The sequence below is a fragment of the Ursus arctos genome, unplaced genomic scaffold (assembly GCF_023065955.2).
Source record: "Ursus arctos isolate Adak ecotype North America unplaced genomic scaffold, UrsArc2.0 scaffold_37, whole genome shotgun sequence".
NCBI lineage: Eukaryota > Metazoa > Chordata > Mammalia > Carnivora > Ursidae > Ursus > Ursus arctos.
The window spans coordinates 24,118,544-24,146,085 of record NW_026623053.1 but is presented as its reverse complement, the minus strand read 5'-3'; the positions used below and the strand labels follow the sequence as shown (position 1 = coordinate 24,146,085).

The 27,542-nt window shown below is 36.9% G+C and overlaps 1 protein-coding gene and 1 pseudogene across 1 annotated transcript in view; both read right to left on the bottom strand.

Moving 5' to 3' along the window:
- The window catches only part of FANCM (FA complementation group M), a 62,622-nt gene that overhangs the window by 26,744 nt on the left and 8,336 nt on the right, over positions 1–27,542 (bottom strand). The window contains exons 4-11 of the mRNA XM_026513662.4: positions 26,421–26,579; positions 21,668–21,799; positions 19,853–19,985; positions 19,245–19,370; positions 18,274–18,357; positions 15,314–15,498; positions 7,031–7,237; positions 5,156–5,366 (exon numbers count right to left, since the gene is read on the bottom strand). Coding sequence (XP_026369447.1) covers positions 5,156–5,366; positions 7,031–7,237; positions 15,314–15,498; positions 18,274–18,357; positions 19,245–19,370; positions 19,853–19,985; positions 21,668–21,799; positions 26,421–26,579 — 1,237 coding nt within the window. The remainder of the gene's footprint in view (positions 1–5,155; positions 5,367–7,030; positions 7,238–15,313; positions 15,499–18,273; positions 18,358–19,244; positions 19,371–19,852; positions 19,986–21,667; positions 21,800–26,420; positions 26,580–27,542) is intronic.
- LOC123001860 (claudin-6-like) lies at positions 4,242–5,035 on the bottom strand (annotated as a pseudogene).

Sequence of the window (27,542 nt, the reverse complement as noted above, 5' to 3'; positions counted from 1 at the left end):
CAGAGATAGAGACAGCCAGCGAGAGAGGGAACACAAGCAGGGGGAGTGGGAGAGGAAGAAGCAGGCTCATAGTGGAAGAGCCTGATGTGGGGCTCGATCCCATAACGCCGGGATCACGCCCTGAGCCAAAGGCAGATGCTTAACCGCTGTGCCACCCAGGTGCCCCTTTGTTTTTGTTTTTAAAGATTTTATTTATTTATGTGACAGAGAGACAGCCAGCGAGAGAGGGAACACAAGCAGGGGGAGTGGGAGAGGAAGAAACAGGCTCCTAGCAAAGGAGCCTGATGTGGGGCTCAATCCCAGAACGCCAGGATCACGCCCTGAGCTGAAGGCAGACGCTTAAGGACTGCGCCACCCAGGTGCCCCGAACTAAGCGTTCTTTCAGGCTCCTCTTAGGTCTAACAATCTGAGACTTGTAGGGGCGCCTAAAAGTTTATAAAAATACAATGATCACTAAGAATAATTTATGCAAACTTAATCAAGTTAAATAAAGAGTTAAATAAATTCAAAAGAATCCAAAATACAGTTGACCCTTAAACAATGCAGGGGTTAGGAGTACAAACCCCCCAGCTGAAAATCAGCAGTTAACTTTTGGTTCCCCAAAAACTTAAGTACTAATAGCCTATTCTTATTTGGAAGCCTTACTGATAACATAAACAGCCAATTAACACATATGTTTTATATGTTTTATGTATTATTTATTATGTTCTTATAATAAAAGTAGAAAAAAATATTAAAGTCATAAGAGAAAGTACACTTACAGTACTGAACTGTATTTATAAATTAGAAAAAAAAATGCTTCGGATTGGTCCCACACAGTTCAGATCAGTGTTGTTCAAGAATCAACTGTATAATCTTTTCACGTTAAAGATTCGGCAAAGTGTTGTAAAATGACAGACATATTCCTATTAAGTAGATTTGTATGAGGTTTAAGAGGCATATACAAAAAGCATTGATTTAACAGCTCTGAGTTAAGGGAAAGAACATGAATAAATTTAAGTGAATCCAAAGCAAGTGACTAAGAGGGAAAGGATTTGGAACTTCATGTTACAAAAACCAGTGGAACCAACAGTTAAACTTGAGAGGTACTGTCTTCAAATATATAAAGAACTGCTACATAGGTAAACAAAGGATCAAAACCAGTCTTTGTATCTAGAAGGTAAAACTAAATCAATGAGAAAAAGGTACAAAGACAAGTTTTTCAACGTAGAAGAACATTCTTCTATATAGGATTTCTACATAGGGAATAAACCCTTACCCTGCAAACAAAACAAAAAAACAAAAAACCGCCTTATAATGAAATACAATTTCTATTAACAGATATTCATATTTAGCCTCAATATGCATTTAACAAGAACACTGAATGCAGACCAAAATCACAATGAAACATCACCTCCCACCTGTTAAGATGACCATTATCAAAAAGTCAAAACATAATGAATGTTGGTGAGGATATGGAAAAATTAAAATCCCTATACACTGTTGGTGTGGTAGTAGAATGGTGCAGCTGTTATAGAAAACAGCATGGAGGTTCCTCAAAAAATTAAAAATAGAAGTACCATAGGATCCACCAGTTGCACTTCTGGGTATATATCAAAAAGAACTGCAATTAGGATCTCAAAGAGATATGTGCACCCCATGTATAGTGTAGCATTATTCACTATATGCAAGAGATGTAAGCAATCCAAATGCCTGACAGATGAATGGATAAAGAAAATGTGGTGGGGTGCCTGGGTGGCTCAGTAGGTTAAGAGTCTGCCTTCAGGGGCGCCTGGGTGGCTCAGTAGCTACACGTCTGCCTTTGGCTCAGGTCATGATCCCAATATTCTGGGATCGAGCCCTGCATCGGGCTCCCTGCTCAGCGGGAAGCCTGCTTCTCCTTCTTTCACTCCCCCTGCTTGTGTTCCCTCTCTTGCTGTACCTCTCTCTCTGTCAAATAAATAAAATCTTTAAAAAAAAAAAAAAATAGAGTCTGCCTTCTGCTTGAGTCCTGATCTCAGGGTCCTGGGATCAAGCCCCACATGGGGTTCCCTGTTCAGTGGGGAGTCTCCTTCTCCTTCTGCTCCTCCCTCATTGCCTGTGCCCTCTCTCTCAAATAAATCTTTAAAAAAAGAGAAAGAAAATGTGGCATGTACATACAATGGAATATTATTCTGCCTTAAAAAAGAAATCCCACCATTTCCTAAGAATGAACCTATAGGAAATTATGCTAAGTAAAATAAGCCAGTCACAGAAGCACACATACTGCATGATTCCACTTATAAGAGATATGTAAAATAATCACTCATACAAGGAGAGAATAGAACGGTGTGGCCAGGGGCTGGGTAGAGAGAAAAATGGAGAGTTGTTTCTCGAAGCATCTAAAGTTCCAGTTACGTAAGATGAATACATTCTAGAGATCTGTATATAACATAGTACCTAGAGTTAACAAGATATCATTGTTCTTCTTAAAATATTTAAAAAATTGCTGCAGAAACCACTCCTGATAGGTAATTTGACCAGATGACCCCCAATGTTCCTTCCTCAAATCTTAAAATATAACTATATAATATTATGATTCTTTAGAAGCCCTAAAGATTAAGTAAAATTGAAAAGAAAAAAAATTTAGTTTCTCATCTTCATAGTATTAAAATTTCAAGATATTTTCTTGATATCACCAAAATCTCTTCGATTCTTAAAGTAGGAACACTCTCATTACTAGCTACGCTCCCTGGCACCAAAGAATTTCTCACTGACTCAGAATCACCAGGAATTTAATTTACTATCTCGTGTAAATTTTTTTTAAAAATTGTTTTTTCTTTTGCAGAAAGGGAAGAAACCATTCCTTCTCCTTTTCTTAAAGCAATTCCAGAGACACCTAATGTTTGTAAATCTTTTAACTCTTTGATGTCATATGCAAATCTCTGTAAAGTCTGAGCAAGCCTCTAGTGTTTCAACCATAGATGTTTTTTAAGGATGTAGCAGCACTCTCTGCAACATAAACATCAAGGAAGATAGTGTCCCTATCTCCCAGTCACCAGGGAAGTTTAGCCTAGGCACCATTCTCTTCACTATATGCATGCAGAGATAAAAGAAGTCTTTTTTTTTTTTTTTTTAAGATTTTATTTATTTATTTGACAGAGAGAGACAGCCAGCGAGAGAGGGAACACAAGCAGGGAGAGTGGGAGAGGAAGAAGCAGGCCCATAGCGGAGGAGCCTGATGTGGGACTCGATCCCGGTACGCTGGGATCACGCCCTGAGCCAAGGGCAGACGCTTAATGACTGCACCACTCAGGCGCCCCAAGAAGTCTTATTTCTTTGAATAAAGGCAACAAAGCTAACAAAAATGGCTACCTCAATTACCAGGTGATTTGGGGATGAACTATGAAAGAATATACAGCAAAAGGTGCTATCCTCTTGTAGGAGGACAAATTACTACTAATCTTGAGACTATGTATGTAAAGAATCATAACTACCTAAAGGGATGTATGGGGTAGAATTTCTGTCTTTTTATTATCCTAGTGGATTGTCTACGATACACACTGTAATCTGATTCAGTGCTTATTCGATAATAAAAGTTTTCCTTTCCTACATTTTGTAAAGAGGATTCTTTGGGTTGGCAGGACATTTTAATTTTCCCAACAGTGAGTTTCTTTTTTTTTTTTTTTAAAGTAAGACACGCTTTATTTAGCAAAAACTGGTGAGTGTATGGGGGGAGGCATGGCTGAAGTGTGCAGGGGCTGAAGGTGAGAGGATGGGAGGGGGGAATGTCTATAGCACAGCTGGGACGGGACTCCAGTTAGAGGAGCCAGAGGTCATAAGACTTGGAAGCGGGCAGTTCTTTGGTGACTTATCATCTGCTCTTCTAAAGGCCACGTGAGGCTTAAGAGCCCCCAGGGGTTCCAGAGGCCTGACTAGTAGGGAGGGACTCAGGGACAGGCTGAAACAGCCGGCAGCCTTTATGTTGGCCCACAGCTCCAGGCTGGCCTCCAAGATGGGGATGTCCAGCGTGGAGAAAGCTCAGACACCGTGAAGCATCACCTCCTTGGATCCATCCTCTGAAGGTGAGAAAGACCAACAGCACAGCCCAGGAAAGACTTGGGTTCCTTGGTTAGGTTATCAAATGAATTTTAAAAATACCCCTCCCCCAAAAAGCAAAAAAGATAAAAACAATCCCCAAGCTGTCTGGATCACCATCTCGATGTCTCCAGTTCAGAGGGTTAGGCTCCACGGTCGAGGGAGTCTCCACTTCCCTACCAGAATTAGACATAATTCTTAGTAGGGCACCCAGGGGCACCCTGAGGGGTGGCATGTGCGGCAGACGCCGAGTATCGGGCCATATAATGGCTCGAGCCCCGGGAGCCCCCTGCCCAGCAACAAAAGGCCAGAGGCTGCCCAGCCCAAGTAGAGGGAGGCTCCCAGCTCCCGCTTTTGGGCATCCGACACCTGGGGGTTGTAGAAGTCCCAGATGATGGCGTGAGCCGTCCAGCAGATGGGGATCAGGATCAGGACCCCTGAGATGACACAGATGATCTCAGAGACTAGCACCAGACGGGCCTTGGAGTCCTTATCCTCCACACAGGCGGTACACTTGGCTCCTGCAAGGTAGACCAGCAGCCCAAGCAGGGCCAACAGAAGGGCAACGACACAGAGGGCACGGGCTGCCTGCAAGTCCTGGGGCAGTGCCAGCAGGGAGTGTCATACACCTTGCACTGCACCTGGCCTGTGCTCTGAACCACGCAGGACGTCCACAGCCCCTCCCACACCACCTGGGCCACGATGAGGTTGTTGCTGATGAAGGCGGCCACCTTCCACAGGGCAGGGCACAGGACACCAGAGCATTTACCCAGCCAAGCAGTGTCAGGATGATCCCCAGGATTTGCAGACCAGCAGAAGCTATGGCAAAGTTGAGGTTGAGAGGAGCTGCACTGCGAAGAAACCCACAGGGATTCGTAGGAGCCGCAGAGTGTTCCCAACAGTGAGTTTCTCACTCTGTTCTGTCATTATCTCCTTTCCTTTGCCACAGGAATAATCTCTTATTCTTTGCAACACCCATAACATCCTAGAATGTTTCTCAAAAAAGGAGTTTCTCAAAAAGGAAATATATCAACATAAGGCCTGCTAACTAACAACAGGAAAAAAAATGCATGGCTCAAATGCAACGTTTTGTACTTACCATTCTTATAGGAAAAGTTCGAGGTCTTCCGCTGCAAGTTCCGAGGCTTCTCTGGTTCGTACACACCACATGTGATGAACATTTTGTGTAATTCTGGATTGATTCCAACAGGAACCATTCGTGGACTTCCTTGGTAGAAATGAAGTACCTGCCTGTTACCTGAAATAGCTTTATAAATACTTCTTTTGTTGGACTGACTTTGATTATAAGTCTGCAAAGAAAAAGGTCAAATTACATTATTTCTATAATAGTCACTTAGCCATAACAAGTTATTATATTTATTTGGATTTATTATAAACAGTAAATTAAACTCGGAGAATACCTGTTAACTTAAATTTGAGACCTGTTCAATTAACTCTTGAAAATCAGTTCAAATCTAGTATTATAAAGCCTACCTTCATAACTATACTGCACAAAGGAAATCTATCTTTTATTTAGGATCTATTTCTGAATAAGGTGAATATTTATATAAATAAGTGTAAATTGCTTTTTTTTTTAATACTATTCCCGTATTCCATCTTGTTACTTCATATCTCTACACTTCGGTTTTCTTTACTGTATACAAGAAAAGCATTAATCCCCATACAGGATTAAATGAAATAATGCAATTGATGTACTTAAAACACAGCCCGGGAGAGCAGGTACTCATTAAATGTAGGCCATTATGATTATTTTACAGGTAAGAAAAGCACCTGAATATACAAGTTAAGTAGTTTGCCTAAGGAAATACAGTTAGAGCCTAATTCCACTGATTGATAGTACATAGATTTTTATAAGTTGCCGATATTTAATTTACTGGAATCACTTTACAGATAAAATGAATGTTACATAATATGCTATAATCACATGAAAAGTATCGGGAAAAATTCATTTTTCAAGATGATATTTAAAGGGTCTATAAAACATTTTAAATCAATTTTTTATAACTGCCATAATTAATGAAAAAATATTTAATATGAACCTACGTATTTGCCCAAGGAAATAGTCCCACTGAGTTACAAAAATTAGTTAATAACTTTAGTGTAACAAACAAAATAATATTAGGTATAACATCATATTCCAGGAAGATCTGTCACTCAAGATTGTAGCAAAGTATGAATATAATTTAAGTTCCTTATCACTCTGTATAGGCATCAACAAACTTTTCCATAAAGGGCCAGGAAGTAAATATTTTAGGTTTTGCAGGCCACATAATATCTCCGGCACATATTGTTGGTTGGTTAACTAGTTGGTTTAAAATGTAAAAACCATTCTCAGTTCACTGTATTTAAAAATATAAGAAAAAAACTAAACTAAAAACAAAAAACAGGCCTTAGAAACACAGGGAAATAGTAAAACAAAATAGATACTAAGGGGCACATGGGTGGCTTAGTGGGTTATGCATCTGCCTTCTGCTCAGGTCCTGATCCTGGGGTCCTTGGATTGAGCCTCCTTGCCCAGCCCCGCCCCTTGGAGGTCGCTGCTCAGTGGGAAGCCTGCTTCTCCCTCTCCCCCCACTTGTGCTCTCTCTCGCTATCTCTCTCTCTCAAATAAATAAAATCTTCAAAAAAAAAAAAAAAAGAAAAAAGCTAAAGACCTCTCAAAGATTTAAAAAAATAATAATATGTATTGATTTTTGTTAACTAAGTATCTCTAAATTAATACTGAAGTAGAAAAATGTGTTTCTTTATATGGATAAAATTACAAAACTGAATCCAGTTAAAAATTCTAATTACAAGAAAAGAATATTCAGAATCTACTACAAAGTAGGGGGAAAAAAGCAACCACAATTTCCTACAGACTGCTTGGACTTTGAATGTTAACAGACGGATATTTATCTTAAGCTATATCTCTCAAATTTCAATTATCAGATCATTTTTCTACAAGTCTACTTACACGTTCTTCCCGTCCTTCAGCAAGGATAACAACAATTCTGCCTTGACGTCTGCGGCCAGTTCTACCCATTCGTTGTACAAGACGAATTGGGCTCTTCTGGGCATCAAAACATATTATAAGATCAACTTCTCCTATATCCAAACCTTCTTCACCAACACAAGTAGAAACCAATGTATTATAACCACCACTACGAAACTGTTTCACAACCTAAAATAAAAATGATTTAAAAATAACCAAATACAAATGTAAGAGACTTGTAAATCAAAGCACACTTTTTCCATTCACCCCAAAATGGTGAGATCAGATTACAAATCAGAATTCAGGATACTATGGAATAGGAAAAGAAATAGCAAAATGGCAATACATACCAAAACAGACAGTGAAAATGCAAAGGGCAGTCCTAATGTCTTTGCCTTCATAATGGTTGTGATGCCAAACAGGTTTGCTAAGTTTACACATAAATGAGAAACCCCAGATATTATTTAAGTGTCACTAAAGGGTCATGGGCAGGTAAACAGCCCAGAGCAATTACTGCTAATCATATCTTAGACCTAAATTTATTGCTAGGTCTATCTAAAGTAAAATTTTTATTACTCTTAAAATTCCTATCTTACCTTCTATACTGCCATTCCAATGAAGGGTAGCAGAATATGCCATCCCAAATTATGACTGTGGGAGTTTAGGACATGCTGCCCCAAAATATGCTGTTTTGATGTACTGATTATTTTGAGCTATAGAAACTTGAAAAACAGTAAAAGCAGGGAGAGGCTTCCTCTCCCCCTTATCTGTCCAAAAACAGAAGGAATTCAATTGTCATAAATCTCCTCCCCCAGATTTTCATCAATCAGAAAAAACTGACTCATCACAGGAAAGGAGACTAAAAGCCATCCCAACAGCCAAACTCGGTTACAAACTATCACACCTCCCTTCTATTCTTCTAAGGGCCCATTCATCTTTCCCAAAAATCAATCACTCTCTCTACTAAGAAGCCTATCTTCCTCCTCTCCTTTCCCTATTAATATGGTATTTAAGTCAATTCTAAGCCACCTTAGGAAGTTACACATTTTTCCCTGCATATCTCCCATGTATAAGGTACACATGTTAATAAACTTCAAGATTTATATATTCGACTGTTTATTCAACATCTCTACTTGATGTTTAAAACAGTGCTACTCAGGGGCGCCTGGGTGGCTCAGTTGGTTAAGCGTCTGCCTTCGGCTCAGGTCATAATCCCAGGGTCTTGTTATCAAGTCTGTCACGGGCTCCCTGCTCAGCAGGGTGTCTGCTTCCCCCTCCCCACCCCTCCCCCCATCTCATGCTTGCTCTCTCTCTCTTTCAAATAAATAAATAAAAATCTTAAAAGATAAAATTTAAAAATTCCAAAAATAAAACAATGCTACTCAAAGTGTAGTTCACAAACCGTTTATTACTGGTGTGGTTCACAAACTATTACCAGCCAACAACAATAACATAACTACAAAAATTAAGAGTAAGTGTTTAGAAACTTGACAGAGCAATACTACGTTTGTTGGCTTTAATAAAAAAAAATTGGCCATGAACATTGTTTTCATTAATTTTACTTTTTTTTATTAATTATTATTATAATGTTCAAAAGTATCTGTGATATACTAAGAGGAAATAAACTAGTCCTCCATCAATTTTCAGTCAGAAAAACACTAATCTCATAGACATGCCAAAGTTAACTCATCCAGAACCAAACCCCTGATATTTCTCTCCAAAACCTGCTTTTCCTGAAGTCTTGTCTATCTTCATTAATAGCAACTCTTTTCAGTTTTTCCGGCCAAATGCCTGGAGTCATCCTTGGAGTCAGCCTTCACACTCGTGAATCTCATACCCCACTCTAATTTGCCAATAAATCCCCTCAGCTTGACCCTCAAAAATATATCCAGAATCCAACCATTTCTCACAAATTTCCCTGCTACCACTCTAGTCTAAGTCACCATCATCGTTAGCTTGGTATTATAATAAGACTTTCCAATTGGTCTTTCTGTTTACACACTTAGTTCACTATACTTTATTAAGATAGCAATTGGTGTGATTTTTTAAAAAATATAAACTAGGTCATGACCCTCCTCTGCTTCAAACTCTCCAAGGTCTTACTTTCCGATCTTACCCAGAGAACAAGCTAAAGTTATTAAAATGGAAATACCCCACTTACATCACCAGACAGATCATCTAAACAGAATATAAAAAAGGAAGTGGCTTTGAATGACACACTGGACCAGATGGAATTAACAAAATATTCAGAACTTTCTGTCCTGAAACAGCAGAATGCACATTCTTTTCAAGTGCACATGGAACATTCTCCAGAACAGATCACATAATAGATCACAAAAGAGGCCTAAACAGGGGTACCCAGGTGGCTGAGTTGGTTAAGCGTCTGCCTTTTGCTCAGGTCATGATCCCAGGTTCTGGGATCCAGCTCCAGATTAGGCTCCCTGCTCATCGGGGAGTTTACTTCTCCCTCTCCCTCCACCCCTTCCCCCCACCACTCATGCTCTCTTCTCGCTCTCTTTTTCTCTTTCAAATAAATAAATAAATAAAATCTTTAAAAAGAGAGAGACCTCAACAAATACAAAAAGACTGAAATCACACCATGCACCTCTTCCGACCACAATGCTATGAAACCAGAAGTCAACCACAAGAAAAAATCTGGAAAGACCACAAATACATGGTGAGTAAACAACATGCTACTAAACAATGAATGGGTCAACCAGGAAATCAAAGAACTAAAAACAAAAATACATAAAAACAAATGAAAATGAAAACACAACAAACAGTCCAAAATCTTCAGGATGCAGCAAAAGCAGTCATAAGAGGGAAATATATAGCAATACAGGCCTATCTCAAAGAGCAAGAAAAAAATCTCATATAAACAACCTAACCTTACACCTAAAGGAGCTAGAAAAAGAACAAAAGAAGCCTAAAGCCAGCAGAAGGAAGGAAATAATAAAGATTAGAGCAGAAATAAATGATGTAGAAACTTAAAAAAAAAATCAATAAAAGTGATAAACCTCTAGCCAGACTTGTCAAAAGAGAAAGGACCCAAATAAATAATGAATAAAAGAGGAGAAATAACAAACACCACCATAGAAATACTAATAATTACAAGGAAGTATTATGCAAAACCAAAGGCCAACAAATTGGACAACCTGGAAGAAATGGATAAATTCCGAGAAACATATAAATTACCAAAACTGAAACAGGAAGAAATAGAAAACTTGAATAGACTGATAACCAGCAAAGAAACTGAATCTGTAATCAAAAATCTCCCACGATACAAAAGTTCGGGGCTAGATGGCTTCACAGGCAAATTCTACCAAACATTTAAAGAAGAGTGAACACCTATTCTTTTCAAACTATTCCAAAAAACGGAAAAGGAAGGAAAACTTCCAAATTCATTCTATGAGTCCAGCATTACCCTGATACTAAAACCAGATAAAGACTCCACTAAAAAAGAGAACAGGCCAATATCCCTGATGAACATGGATGCAAAAATTCTCAATAAAATATTAGCAAACCAAATCCAAAAATACATTTAAAAAACCATTCACCACGACCAAGTGAGATTTATTCCTGGCTTGCAAGGGTGTCTCAATATTTGCAAATCAATCAACATGAGACACCACATTAGTGAAAGAAAGGATAAGAACTATATGATCCTTTCAATAGATGCAGAAAAGGCATTTGACAAAGAAGATGAAGTACAACACCCAATGATGATAAAAACCCTCAACAACATAGGTTCATAAGGAACATACCTCAACATAATAAATGCCATCTATGAAAAACCCACAGCTAATATTATCCTCAATGGGGAAAAATTGAGAGCTTTTCCTCTATGGTCAGAAACAAGACAGCGATGTCCACTCTCGTCCCTGTTATTTAACATACTATTGGAAGTCCTAGCCTCAGCAATCAGACGTCTAACAACAACAACGAAATAAAGGGCATCCAAATTGGCAAGGAAGAAGTCAAACTACTGTATGCAGACAACATGATACTCTATTTAGAAATGCCAAAGACTACACCAAAAAACTGGTAGAACTGATAAACAAATTCAGGGAAGTTGTAGGATACAAAGTCAATGTACAGAAATCTGTTGCATTTCCATACACCAATAATGAAGCAACAAAAAGAGAAATTAAGAATCAGTCCCATTTACAACTGCAGCAAGACCATAAGATACCTAAGAATAAATCTAACCAAAGAGGTGAAAAGAAGACCTGTACTCTAAAAACTATTAAACACTGATGAAAGAAACTGAAGCTGACACAAAGAAATAGAAAAACATATTCCATGCTCATGAATTAGAAAAACAAAGATTGTTAAAATGTGTATACTACCCAAAGCAATCTATACATTTAATGCAATCCCTATAAAAATACCAACAGCATTTTTCACAGAGCTAAAACAAACCACCCTACAATTTGTATGGAACCACAAAAGACCCCAATAGCCAAAGCAATCCTGAAAAACAAAAGCAAAGTTGGAGGCATCACAATTACGGACTACAAGTTAAATTACAAAGTTGTAGTGATCGAAACAGTATGGTACTGGTGCAAAAACAGGACAAGAGATCAACGGGACAGAATAGAAAACCCAGAAATAAACCCAGAACTATACGGTCAATTAAAACTTGACAAAGCAGGAAAGAATATCCAACGGGAAAAAGACAGTCTTTTCAACAAATGGTGTTGGACCACAGGACAGCAACATGCAGAAGAGTGAAACTGGACCACTTTTTTATACCATACACAAAAATAATTCAAAATTTATGAAAGACCTAAATGTGAGACTTGAAACCAAGAGGAGAACACAGACAGTGTTTTTTGACACTGGCTGTAGCAACTACTTCTGAGGCAAGGGAAATAAAAGCAAAAATAAACTATTGGGACTACATCAAAATAAAAAGCTTCTGGATAGCATAGGAAACAATCAGCAAAACTAAAAGGCAACCCATGGAATGGGGAAAGATATTTTCAAATAACATAGCTGATAAAGTGTTAGTATCCAAAATCTACAAAGAACTACAAATCAAACTCAACACCCAAAAAATGAACAATCCAATTAAAAAATGGGCAGAAAACATGAATAGACATGTCCAAAGAAGACATCTAGATGGCAAACAGATACAAGAAAATACGCTCAACATCACTGAGCATCAGAAAAATATAAATCAAAACTAGGATGAGATATCACCTCACACCTGTCAGAATGGCTGAAGTCAACAACACAAGAGACAACAGGTATTGACCAGGATGAGGAGAAAAAGGAACACTGGTGCATTGTTGGTGGGAATGCAAAATGATATAGTCATTGTGGAAAACGGTATGGAGGTTCCTCAAAAAGTTAAAAATAGGGGTGCCTGGGTGGCATAGTCATTAAGCGTCTGCCTTCGGCTCAGGGTGTGATCCCAAGTCCCACATCAGGCTCCTCCTCTGGGAGCCTGCTTCTTCCTCTCCCACTCCCTCTGCCTGTGTTCCCTCTCTCACTGGTTGTCTCTCTCTCTCTCTGTCAAATAAATAAATAAAATCTTTAAAAAAAAAAAAAAGTTAAAAATAGAACTAGCCTATGACCCAGCAGTTGCACTACTAGGTATTTACCCAAAGAATACAAAAATAATAATTCAAAGGGATACATGTATCCCTATGTTTATGGCGGCATTAACTATCATAACCAAATTATGGAAATTGCCCAAGTGTTGTCTATTGACTAAAAAATGGATAAAGAAGAGGTGGTATATACATACAATGAAATATTACTCATCCATAAAAGAGAATGAAATCTTTCCATTTGCAGGGACATGGATGGAGCTAGAGAGTATTATGCTATGTGAAATAAGTCAGTCAGAGAAAGACATATACCATTATGATTTCACTCATATGTGGAACTTAAGAAGCAAAAATGAGGAAGACCTGGGTGGCTTAGTCGGTTAAGCGTCTGACTCTTGATTTTGGCTCAAGTCATGATCTCAGGGTCCTGAGATTGACCCCTGCATTAGGATCTGAGCTCAGTGAGGAGTCTCTTTGTCCCTCTACCTTCCCTGGCTTGCTCTCACACTCACTCTCTCTCTCTCTCAAATAAATAAAAAAAATCTTTAAAAAAACAAAACAAAACAAAAATGACCAAAGGGGGAAAAAAGAGAAAGAGAGGCAAACCAAGAAACAGACTCTTAACTATAGAGAACAACAGATGGTTACCAGAGGGGGCGCTGGTAGGAGGATGGCTAAAATAAGTGATGGGGATAAAGTAGGGCACTTACTTGTGTGATGAGCACTGGGTGTTGTATGGAAGTGCTGAATCACCATATTGTAAAACTAATATTTCACTCTACGTTAACTAACTGAAATTTAAAGAAAAACTTTTTTTAAAAAATGGAAATGACTTAAAGTCCTAAAGGATCTGGCCCCCTACTTCCTCCCTGACTTCATCTCCCGTTTCTAAATAAATGAATAATTTAATTACAACTGTTTGCACAGAAGTTTTAGAATAAAACTGATCTTAGGAAAGCAATTATTTCAGGAGTAATAAAAAGGGTTGTTACTCTGGCCTACATAAAAATATTATTGATATAAGTGAGGAAAGGACAAAATCAATATAAAATCAATGAGGTTTCTTATAGCACCTGACAAACTCAGGAAATAATGATTTTAGGTAATATCAAAACTGGCCAGAGATTAGGCTGGGTACTGTTAGCATTTCAAAATGCTTAACACCCTAGACAAAAATCCACTTCATTTTTCATTCATATATAAATGTTAAGAGTAGTAATAATAGCCTGCTAGGTATCTGAACCTTTTAAAATACATATAATCAGATTTGAGATGGGCACAGGTATTCTCTTGCAGACTCAGAAAAACCTCTTAGACTGTCCTCACCAGATACAGTCAGCTTAAACAGACTCTTCTGAGTGCAATGAGGACTGGTATAAAAGACATTTAAAGAATAGGATTCCTCCCACTAATGTTTACAAAATCAAGATCTGTCAAAAATAATTAGATATTGAAGACACACCTGATTGTCAGTGACTATTCAAATGTAGACCTACAGCTAACCTGCAAAAACTTCTATACGGTTTAAACAAAAAAAAAAAAAAGTCTAAAATTTCAAAAAAAAAAAAAAAAAAAAAAAACCATTTACAGCACTTAGAAAACTTACGACTCTTGGGGTGCCTGGGTGGTGCTGTCGTTAAGCCTCTGCCTTCGGCTCAGGGCGTGATCCCAGCGTTATGGGATCGAGCCCCACATCAGGCTCCTCTGCTAGGAGCCTGCTTCTTCCTCTCCCACTCCCCCTGCTTGTGTTCCCTCTCTCACTGGCTGTCTCTGTCAACTAAATAAATAAAATCTTAAAAAAAAAAGAAAAAAGAAAACTTATGACTCATATTCAGAGCATAAATGGATAAATGGTTTCCTCCGACCCTTTTTTTTTTTTCCAAGAGAGAGAGCATATGGGGTTGGGGACCAGGGCAGGTGGGGTGGCATGGTGCTAGAGAGAGAGACTCCACGCCCAGCACAGAGCCCCACATGGTTCTCGATCTCCTGACCGAGAGCATGACCTGAAACAAAATCAAGAGTCGGAAGCTTAACTGATTGAGCCACCTAGGCACCCCTGGCCATATTTTTATATGTTTCTTTTTTTTTTTTCTTTTATTCTTTTCTTTTCTTTTGTAGACTCCACACCCAGCATGGAGCCCAGTGCAGAGCTTGATCTCACGACCCTGAGATCAGGACCTGAACTGAGATCAAGAGTCAGATGCTTAACCAACTGAGCCACTCAGGAATCTCCCCAACCATATTCTTAAATTAAGATTTTTAAATAATAGAAAAAAGAAATAAGCTCATTATTTCTTTAGAATATATAAATAACATGACTTAAAAAAATAAAAGTAAACATTTACTGAAAGCTCTACAGTATGATTTCATTTAATGCGCACAACAACTATAAGAACTATGTATACAGATAAGGAAAACTGAGGCACAAGAAGTAAAGAAATTTGTAGTGGTAGGGCCATGATTCCAACCTAGCTAGTATGATTTCAGAGCCTTTCTGCTTAACCACTATACACTACCTTACTTGAAAAAAAGTCTTGAAACCACAAAAACCACGTTTTTGATCTTTCAAAATATGCCTATGTTTACATGCCTACTACAAAATTATTTTTAAAAAGTAGCTGTCTGACCAATGAGTTAAAACAAAAGAGGTATAAGTACAAAGCTAATCAATTTTATTTTAGTTTTCATCATCTCCAAAAATAATTACCTCCAATTGCTCCTTCTGGGTAAATCCCTTCATGCTTTTCCCTGAGGCATGGCCAACAAAAGTCATCACTCTAATAACTGGCTGATGCTGTAAAAGCATTTCTGCGATTTCTTGAACACTATCTCGAAATGAAGAGAAGATCATAACTCTGGTCTCATCACATTTCTTTGCAGAGGTGTTTTGAGCTATATAAAAAAAAAAAATACTTTAATTACAACATTTTTTAAAGCATATACCCAAGAACTACTTCAAGACAACCCTGAAACTATATACTAATGAATTTCTTTCAAAAAAGTAATTCAAGACATCTAAAAGCTTTGCTGGTTTTCCTCCTACCTACTCTAGTAATTTTAGTATTTTTGGCTCCCTACCTCTCGTTGGCTGTCATAATAAAATCCTAAACAAATCAAGTAAAAATTACCTGAATCACTTTTACCCAGTCCTTCAATTCATGCCTGATGCCGGTTATTCCCCCTTACCTTCCAAGTCAGAATCACAGAACTGCAGTGCTCCCACTAATTTCATAAATATTTCCTTTTCTTATTGTCCACTAAAAGCACTCTCTCAATCCAGGCCATGGGATTCTGTCCCCAAATCTATGATACTTTCAAATTCTCCAAGGATAACTATAGAATACATCCTACAGTCAATCACAAAGCTGATCTCAAGGTCTCTGTGCTTGGGAGGCAGCAGAATACACAAGTAAGAATATGATCTTTGAGGGTGGCCACTTACTCTCTGGGTGATGTATAACCATGACAGTTAATCCCTTTAAGCTTTAATTTTTTCATATCTAAAGCAAGTGGAATATAAAGTATACAGACTTGCACATAGCAATTGTTAATAATTGAATATGTATGGGTTTTTTTTATGTCTTCCTTTATTTTTAAGCTTTCCTATTATTTCTATTATATTTATCTTTACGTGCATGCCAGGGACTATATGAAGCATTTTATATATGAACTCATTTAGTCTTCATAACTGCCCTACGAATTAAATGACTTAACACATGTAAAGTTAATTCACAATACCTAAGGAAAAAGCAAGAGCTGCTGCAAAGATTATTATTCTAGGTAAACATCCTTTGAATTATCAAGCCTCTACATCTGACCAACTCCTGACCAACTGGTACTTTCAATGCAAAGCTTATCACCTTCACCCAGCTATAGCCTGCCTTTCTACCTTGATTCTACTGAACCACCTCTGCCAAAGTCTTAATAACTTCCATATTGCCAAATCAATGCTCACTTTTTAGTTCACTTTACCACACCTCTCAGCAGCATCTAACACAGTACACTCCCCTTCCTGCTAAAATAGTCTCTTTCCTCAGCTTCTCTGCCATTCACTTGTCCAGTTTCTTTCTCAACCTCCTTTGTGGCTTTTTTCCTTTCTTTTTTTAAGATTTTATTTTTCAGTAACCCCTACACCCAATGTGGTGCTCAAACTCACAACCCCAAGATCAAGAGTCACATGCTCCACCAACTGAGCCAGCCGGGCACCCCTCCTCCAAATTTTAAATGTTGGTATTCTTCAGGACTACATTCTGGGTCCTCTCGTCTCTAAACTGTATTCCTGGTAATGTGATCATAACCATTCTTGAAACTTTAAATATTACCTTCATGCTGTGATTTCAAAGTTTATTCATATATATGTTAAGAGATTAAAAATAGTCCAGGGACGCCTGGGTGGCTCAGCCGGTTAAGCAGCTGCCTTCCACTCATGTAATGATCTTAAGGTCCTGGGATCGAGTCCCGCTCCTTGCTCAGTGGGGAGCCTGCTTCTTCCTCTGCCTGCTGTTCCCCCTGCTTGTGGCCGCACACGCTCTCTCTCTCTCTGATTTAAAAAAAAAAAAAAAAAAAAGCCCAGACCATTCTTCTGAGATCCAGATTCACTTATTCAATGCTTACACATCTCCACCTAGATATCTCAAAAGCATCTAAATGTGTTTGCACTTTCTTCTGTATGCTGTTCTTAACTTTTTTCTTTGCTCATATAATTATTCAAAACATACACACTCACTCACACACACACACACACACACACACACACACTCATGGGATTCTTTTTTTCCCCTCATATCCTATGTCTAATCTATCACCAAATACTGTTGGCCCCAAATTCAAAATACATCTAGAATCTATAATCACTTAGCACCTACACTACTATTTTCTTGGTACAAGTCACCATCATCTGTTATCTTCTTAAACTGTAACAATAGTCCCCTAAGTGGCTAATGTGTACACTCAGCAAAAGCTACCAGAGTGATCTTTTAAAAATGTAAGTCAGATCACATCACTCTACTGCTCTAAATGTCCCTACAATGGTTTCACAAAGCATAAACATTTATAGAATAAAAACCAAAGTCTTGACTTGGTCTACAAGCCATATATGATGTGGTCCCTGGCCACCTCTTCAATCTTCACCTAAACCACTCTTACCCTCATTACACTACTCCAGCAGCATTGGTTTGTTTACTGATCCTTAATCATATCAAACACCCCATTGCCTCAGGGACTTTTAATCTACTATTCTCTCTGCCTGGTATGATCACCCCCCAAAAATCTACAAGGCTTTCTCCCTCACTTCCATCAGGTAACAGCTCAAACATCACCCTAGAGACAGGCTTTCTCTAACACCCTATATAAAACAGCACTCCTCCATGACTATGTCCTTACCTGCTTTACTTTTCCCCACCATTATATTGTATATTGCTTTACTGTCTGCTTACCTTCTATTGCCCCAGACTTATTTTCTTTTTCATAGAATACCTTATTCTTAGCATTCCCACCATTTCCCTTGTCCCACTCTCCCAAAATTTCTTAAAGCTTTTTTTTCTTAGGTTTATTATCCTAGTAAGTAAAAGCCCATCTTCTCCATAAAGTGTAAGCAAAAACTAATGGGTCAGAGTTTTAGCTCTTTCAGCAGCTTTGTCTCGCCTTGAAGCTACAAACATGACTTACTATTCCATGACTTGAAGTGTTCGACTACAACTTCTTCTAATTTCTTTAACTTTGGATGACTATAGAAAAAATTTTTTTTATCTCCTGCAACAAAAACAAAAACACCAAAAAATTGTTATATATTTTCCATTCAATTACATTAATGTATTTTAATTATCCTTGTCAAAATAGATTTCTTGGGGTGCCTGGGTGGCTCAGTCAGTCAAGCATCTGCTTTCAGCTCAGGTCATGATCTCAGGGTCTTGGGATCAAGCCCTGCGTCTGCCTCTCCGCTCAGCGGGGAGTCTGCTTCTAACTCTGCCTCTCCCCCAACTCATGCTCACACACTCTCTCTCTCTCTCTCGAATAAATAAAATCTTCAAAATAGATTTGTAAACTTAATTTTTTTCTGTTTATTTAAATAGTAGCATCTGTGTAGCACATAAGCCCTACTATAAAATAAACCTTGAAATTTTCTTTAAAGATTTATTTTATTTATTTATGGGGTGAAAGGGGAGAGGGAGAGAGAGAATCTCCAGCAGATTCCCCACTGAGTGTGAAGCCCAAAGTGGGGCTCAGTCTCACAACCCTGAGATCATGACCTGAGCCGAAATCAAGAGTCAGATGCTCAACTGACTGAGCCACCCAGGCGCCCCTGAATTTTTATTATAATTTCATTCTGAAAGAGAATCCAAAGGAAATCAGCAGCAAAGCAGAAGGGAAAAATATGTATTTAGTTAAGCTATAAATCAGTTTTTGGTAGTTCTGAGAATTTTCATTAACAATAACAACTACTACTAACATCTACTATATATTTAAAGTTTATAAACTTGGAATATATATATTTATCCTAACTTAAAGAATAAAATCTTTAAGCATTTAATAGACCTATTGCTATAGAAATAATTATAGACACGTGAATCAATGGAGCAACATTTCAAAATCAATATGATAAAGAGAAATAATATAAAATTTTAAAAGAAAAACTAGACCTTTTTGGATAGTAGAAAAGCCATTTGCTGAAGTACCGCGTGTATGTGCAAACATGCACTCTAGATGATTATAGAGTTTCATGAAGTCCTCATTTCGGCTAAGTTCATTTTTTGCCCGAGTCATTCCTTCGGAAATTAGGAAAATATTTTCCAAATTAATAAATGTAATAGCAAAATTAATCCAACTTATTATTAAAAAGAAGTTAAACTTTAGCAATGAATACAAATTTTTCTAATTTAAATATGAAAGCCAGCAACTATTTCCAGTTCCACATTCACATTTGTATTAATGAATGGCTTGCTTTCTATCACTAATTTATCAAATACAAAAAAGCGTAATCATTTGTTACATAACTATTTAACTGCTCTTTGTTGTTTTTGTTGTTGTTCTGTTTTTGTTTTTTTAAATAATCTCTAGGCCCAAAGGAGGGCTCAAACTCATGATCCCAAGATCGAGAGCTACGCACTCTACTGACGGAGTCAGCCAGGCACCCCTATTTTATTGCTTGTTAAAATAAAGCATTTTTAAGTAACCCAAACTCTTCGATACGTGTTTAACCAAAATAACAATATGTCCTTATTCCTTTAAATAATTTCATATAATTTACCTTTAGTTCCATCCATAATTCCACAAAGGAAGAAATATAATGATCTCATTCCCATTTGCTGCAATAATTCATAACCATGATATAAACTAATACAAATAGCAAACTCTCCTTCAATTATGCCTTGTTGTATTCCCTAGAAAAACAAGCACATACCGAATTTAACCAGAGGAAGAAATAAAGATACATGTTCTGTGTGAAACTTACCACTCTATTCAAGGTCCACCTATTGAATGTCATAGGACATAGTGCCAGTGTATTTTCCATTTTAAAATCTGTCCCTTTTTAATTTTTTTTCTTTAATTCAATACGAAACATGCATCTTAAAGAGAATAAGTGATGCAGAAAAATATTTCATATACCGTTTCTCTTTCTAGGTAAATTATTAACAGTATATATATTCATTTGTTCTTTCAGAACTATTTAACAAGTACCTACTACATATCAAGCACAGAGATAGATATTTGGGATACGATGGAAAATAAATCACATAATGGCCTATCCTTATAAATGTTACTGACACCAGAACAAAATTTAATCAGACAGTTTAACACTAACATTTAACACCAACTACACATGCCATAATAACATCTGACGCTGTCCTAGGACCAGACACTGTTCTAAGCACATTACTTACACAAACTCGTTTAATCCCAACATCTGGGAGGTAGGTTCTATGGTTATGCCCATTTTATACATGAGGAAGCTGTAGAGCCAGTATTTCAACCCATGAAATCTGGCTCAGGGTCCTTGTGCTTTTAACCACTACTCTCAAGGAAAAGTGAAATACATATTCCTTTTATGAGAGCATACAACAGGTATAACTATAAGACAGGATAATTTTTAAAAGAGACCACTGAGAATAAATTTTAATTCTTTTCCTTTATTCAAGATAAAGACTATTATTCTCTACCTTACATCTTTAGTAGCATTTAATATCAGTAATAATCATTTTAAATGTTTGCAGGGTAGAGATTAATGTCCTTAAATGGTACCCATTACCTAAACCACCTCTTCGCAAAATACAAACTCTCATCAGTAAGATCAAGTTCAAGAGGTTTAGATTTACTACCTGAAATTTCAATGAACCTTCAATGCCTAGCAGAAATTAAAACATTCTATTAAAGTTTAATATAATATACTGTATTTTACAGAAGAGGTTCCCTTAGTGGTTCCCTAGATACTACACGATAAAGTCTACATTTCTTGGTGTAACATTTAAAGCTACTGTTATGTGCTCACAACCTAGATTAACTATCATAACTGACTTCCTTAATCTTTCACGTCAGCTATGTTGGCTTGTTCACTGACTCCTTTATACCTTCATTCAATTGTCTCTGTTCTTTTGCAAATGCATTCCCTCTCAGTTCAAAGAATGACTCAGAGCTTTCCTGCTTGTGAACATCTCTTCTGACTTTGGACCTAGCTTGATAGGTATGTTCCTATCCATCTATTTTTTTTCCTAGGAAGATTAGAAATAAGAAGCTTACTATGATGCTTTCTCCAACCTCTAGTATCAAGAGTTAAGACTAAATGCTCTAGGTCTAAAAGTTAGTATATTCTACCCTCTCATGGCACTTTGACAGAAATGAACTAAAATACCAGGTCTTTATTAAAAGTTAAAAGATAAAATTACCTTAATTCAAAGCATTAAAGTATATTTTCACTAGACTTTTTTCATGGTTCTTATAAACTATATAAATCATATCTAAATTCTTGATGAGCTAATATATACCAAAAAACAATTTTTATTTACATTTTATCTTGGGTCTAAATAAAAACTTAACCTCTCTTCAAAATTAATTTAAAAATACCTACCACAATATTTGGAGATGGGTTTTTCCTAAATTGATCTCTTGCCAAAATTATCTGGTATTTTGTTAGATTGGGGATATCCTTTCTCATCAAAACATTCCTCTGAATCAAAGAACTGGCAAATGCCTCCAAAACCTGCAAATTTCAGTGAAATTTAGTTCAAAAGTCCTCTTTCAAATACAATCATTTTCTCACATATTAAAAGAGAAGTTACATACTAAAGTTTGTCTTAAAATAAATTTTTAAGTAAACACATAAAATAACAAAAAAACTTAAAAGTACTTAACATTTATCCCAGATAACATCCATAGGATAGTCAGCACAAGCAACCATTGGATCCAACCATAATTTAAGAACATATGCGTTTATCTGTGTATTTCTTAATTCCCCTCCCTCCCCAACCTACATACATTATAATCTAAGCACAATGAATGTAGGGCCTTTGATTTCTCACTGTTACATCTTCAATATGAAGAACAAATTCTGGCATATAGGTAAATATTTGTAGTCTTGCTGACTAAATCAAAATGTCTTGAGTACATTCAAATTGATTTGTTGATTCATTCTTTCAAGAAATACTTATTAAGCATCTAGTATATGTCAAGCATTTTTCCAAAGGCTGGGAATTTGTAGCTGAGACAAATGAAGTCACTACTTTCATAAAGTTTACATCCAATGAAGGGAAGCAAAAAATAAGGAGTGAACAAAGTTTCTATTACAATAAATGCATTTAAGAACCTAAAACACAGTAATGCTATAGAGTTTTGGAGGGAAATGGGGTCACTGTTAATTAAGGTAAACACAGATGGTCTCTCTAGAGAGGTAATATTTGAGTTGACATCAAATGATGATAAGTGCTAAAGACAGAACATATCAGGCAGAGGAAATAACAGACAAAAGGTCCTGATGCAGGTTGAGCTTGATGGCACAGTGAAGGAAAACAGAGACCTAGAGATGAAGACCTAGTACAGCAATATGGAATTAACTGTTTAAATTTTTGCCTAATTCTAGTTCCTAAAATAGGGCTATTTTAGTAGAGTTCTATTTTTCCTCCCTTCCAGCTTTGCTGATCATATTACCTACAGAAGCACTCCAAAAGCATCAATAAAATGAAATGCCTATTATATGTGTTTATACAAATTATAATTTTTACATCCTTATAAATGGAATGATTTTAATCATGACAAAATGTATTAAGTAGATGATTATTATATCAAAATAAAAAGTTTCTGGAGATGCCTGGCTCAGTTGGTAGAGCATGTGACTCTTGATCTTGGGGTCATGAGTTCAAGCTCCAAATTGGGTGAAGAGTTTACTTAAAAAGATTAATTAAATAAATAAAATAAATTAAAAAAAATAAATCTCTGCATTACAAAGGAAACCATCAACAAAATGAAAAGCCAACCTACTGAATTAGAGAAGATATTTGCAAATGATATATCCGATAAGGGGTTAATATCCAAAATATATAAAGAGCTTACACAATTCAACACCAAAAAAAGATCTGATTTTAAAAATGAGCAGAGTGGCGCCTGGGTGGCTCAGTCAGTTAAGCAGCTGCCTTTGGCTCGGGTCATGATCCCAGGGTCCTGGGATGGAGCCCCATGTTGGGCTCCCTGCTCAGTGGGGAGTCAGCTTCTCCCTCTCCATCTTGCCCCTCCCCTCACTTGTGCACACTCTCTCTCTCTAATAAATAAAATCTTTTAAACATCACTCATCATCAGGGAAATGCAAATCAAAACCACAATGAGTTATCACCTCACACCTGTCAGAATGGCCAAATCAAAAAGATGAGAAATAACAAATATTGGTGAGGATGCGGAGAAAAAGAACCCTTATACAGTGTTGCTGGGAATGTAAATTGGTACAGCCACTGTGGAAAAGAGTATGGAGGTTCCTCAAAAAATTAGAACTACCATATGACCCAATAATTCCACTACTGTGTATTTACCCAAAGGAAATGAAAACACTAACTTTAAAAGATATATGTAACCTTATGTTTATTGTAGCATTATTTACAAGAGCCAAGATATGAAAGCAACCCAAGTGTCCATCAGTAGACAAATGGATAAGGAAAATGTGGTGTGTATATATAGATACATATACACAATGGAATATTACATAGTCAAAAAGGGACGAAATCATGCCATTTGTGACAACATGGGTAGACCTAGAGGGTATTATAAGTGAAATAAGTGAGACAGAGAAAGACAAATACCAAAGGATTTTGCTCATATGCGGAATCTAAAAAAAAACCAAATGAATAAACCAAATAAGCAAACAAAAAGCAGAATCAGACCTACATATACAGAGACAAAGTAATGGTTGCCAGATGGGAGGAGGTTGAGAAAATGGGCAAAATAGGTGAAGGGGAGTGGGAGATATAGGCTTCCAGTTATGGAATGAGTAAGTCACGGGAATAAAAGGCACAGCATAAGGAATATAATCAATGATATAGTAATGTTGTATGGTGACAGATGGTAGCTACACTTGTGGTGAGCATAGCAAAACATATAAATTTGTCAAATCACTATGCTGTATACCCAAAACTACTATAACATTGTGTGCCAACTATATTCAAATAAAAAAAAAACTTAATCAAAAAGGAAATGATTACTGGAAATACTTTGCCATATCTTAAATTAATAATGCTTAGACTTTTGTTACAAATAATTTGAAAACAAAAATAAAGCATATTCCTATAGAACTTTTCTTTAAGAAAGACTTATTAAAGGTTAAATGATAGATGAATATTTTGGCTATCTATTCCTATATAGCAAAGTACTTGAAAACATCATAAATTAAAACAACCATTTTACTTGCTCATGATTCTAATTCTTCAGGTAAGAATTCAAGCCCATCACTGAGAGCTCAGGCCAAGATACCACATTAACAATGAGCACACCTAATACACAAATCTTGGTTTCAAAATACCATTCTTCCATAAAAGTAACAAGAATTCCTTGGAGAAATGGTTGCTTCCATGGCTGGGACATGAGAAATACTAAATGAGCACAAAATATCTTGTGAGGCCAGAAAGTTAAGAAGTGTTAAAAAAAAAAAAAAAAAAGTACATGTCTAAAGGACACAAGGAACTATAAATGGCCAAAGCTGGAACAATCTGAGCAAAAAAATTCATACTGATATCAGTATTAGATAGTAGCAGATAGGGAAAAAAATATATATTGGTCTATACTGACACAAAGAATTGAATTAATAAATGAAAGGAAGAAACAGGTCTGCATTCTAATTGACAAACATAAAAGAATTAGGAGAAAGGAGAAACCGTGATTAGGCAAACCCAACAGAAGTAACCACAGCAGGCAAGAACCATCATTGCACACTAAAATTAGAGAGAAAAATATGCTGAGAAACAGGACATTTGAGTAGTCTCAAAGTATCTCCCCACTGGAACTCTCTATACTATTTGTGCATATTTCCTGAAAGTCTAAAACTATTGCAAGATAAAATGTTAAATATAAAAAAGAATTCTGTCGGGGCACTGCAGGGACAGCTAATCTCTGCTCTTTGATGTCTAGAGCCTTGAATGGCTGAATGTTAAGTGTAATACCTCAACTGGAGCCATGTGTCTACACCCTCCATTCTAGCTATCTACGGGTTCCTCCTTTCTCCCGAATACGGTTTAGCTGAGGTTCATCATGGCTTACTTGAGGTTTATCACATTCTGTTGGTCAAAGTCAGTCACAGAGCCAGTCTAGATTACAGGGAAAAGGAAATGCATCTTATCTCTCCATGGGAGGAGTGTCAAAGAATTTGCAGGCATCTTTAATCTGTAACAATGAAGATACGAGAACAAGATGTTCTCCTAGCATGACGGTAATTATGAACTATAGAAAAATGGTGTGTTACCTCAAATTTCTCCCATTGAAATTGATAACTGGCTAAGCAATTTCTCAATAGCTACAATACTGACATTTGGCCCAGATAATCCTTTGTTGTTGGGAGGCTTTTTTTTTTTTTTTTAAGATTTTATTTATTTATTTGACAGAGAGAGAGGCAGCGAGAGAGGGAACACAAGCAGGGGAGTGGGAGAGGGAGAAGCAGACTTCCTGCTGAGCAGGGAGCCCAATGCGGGGCCTGATTCCAGAACTCTGGGATCATGACCTGAGCCGAAGGCAGACGCTTAACGACTGAGCCACCCAGGCGCCCCTGGGGGGCTATTCTTGTTCATTACAGAATGTTAAGCAGCATTCTTAGCTTCCACACATTAGATTCTAGTAGTAAGTCTACTCTCTACCCCCTCCAGTTATGACAACCAAAAATGTATCAAGACATTGCCAAATGTCACCATGTGGGCAAAACTGCCTTCAGTTGAGAATCACTGCTATATAAGGGATCCAGAAGGAAAATACTGAAAATATATTTTCTTAAAAGAAACTTCTAGTTAAATCTGGACATGTGTTATAAGTGTGTTTCCTATGTGAAAATTCACTGAGCTATATACACTTAGGTTTTTGTATACTCTGCAATTTATATGTGTGTCTGTAATTAATAGGTATACTTTAAAAAATAAGGCCATTATTGGCTTTAGAAATGGTCCATCGTTTTGTATTTCCTCTTTAAAATAACTAACAAATAAAACATGGTACTCATTCCATTTTAATTTCAAAGAGTTTTTCAACATATTATATAAAATGATATAACTACATATTCTCACAGCCAGATTCTACAAAATAAAATAAAGGCATTAACAGTTCACTTATCAAAACCCTGAATAGTAATAAAAACGGCTTACCTGGATGTATGCTTTTTGGATGGCTGCAAGTTCTTCACCTAGGGGAACAACTAGCTTTTCAACTTGCCTTTCATGAGAGTATGGCAAAATATCTGGAGAATCTTCAGAACGAAGTTCTATCTGCCCAATTCGTAGGTTAGTAATAACCTGTTGAACAGCCTACACAAAATCAAGTACAGTACCTGTTAAATTTTTAAGGTTAGGTTACCAACAAAAATAAAATAGTGGTAAAATTTAGAATTCATATCATTAAACTTCTTTTTTTTTTTAACTATAAATTACATCAGAAGTACTCTTTACAAGAGGAAGATAACGCTTTGAAACATCTTTCATTCAGCCCTTCCAGCCAAGCATCCAAGAAATAAGAATATTAGTAAACGTCCAACAAGTTCCTCAAACATATTTTGCACTTTTCAATAGCAGTGATATATTCCTTCCATCTACATTTTATGAAGACTCAGACAAAACACAAGTTTTGGGTTAGCAAACTAAATCCCCAAAACATTACATAACATAGTCAATTTTAGAGCCAGAACTACAACCCAGATTTCCTGGTTCCCTGGCAAACACTTTTTTCCAGTGATTTTTTTGTGGGAAGAACAAAGAAGTCTTATTACTATTAAAGGACACAAATGTACCTTAGGAACGCTTTACAAATTGGCTTGTTAAGAAATTGAGGGTATAGGGCATATACCATACTAAATCAATTATTGATAAATTAATGGAATATTTTCCATTTAAATCAATATATAGGATTATGAATATATTGCTGGATATACTTCTAATTTCCTTCACCCAAAGCTTATAAAAAAATTTTATTCTGAAACTGGGTAACTGAAGCAAAAACATATAACCTGTTGGTATAAAGAACTACTGTACTATTAAACTCCAGTACAAACTGTGATCAAGAATTGAAAGAAAGAACCCTAAATACTCCACCGAAAAACTCAGAATAAATGAATTCAATAAAGTTGCATGGGGCGCCTGGGTGGCACAGCGGTTAAGCATCTGCCTTCGGCTCAGGGCATGATCCCGGCGTTATGGGATCGAGCCCCACATCGGGCTCCTCAGCTATGAGCCTGCTTCTTCCTCTCCCACTCCCCCTGCTGTGTTCCCTCTCTC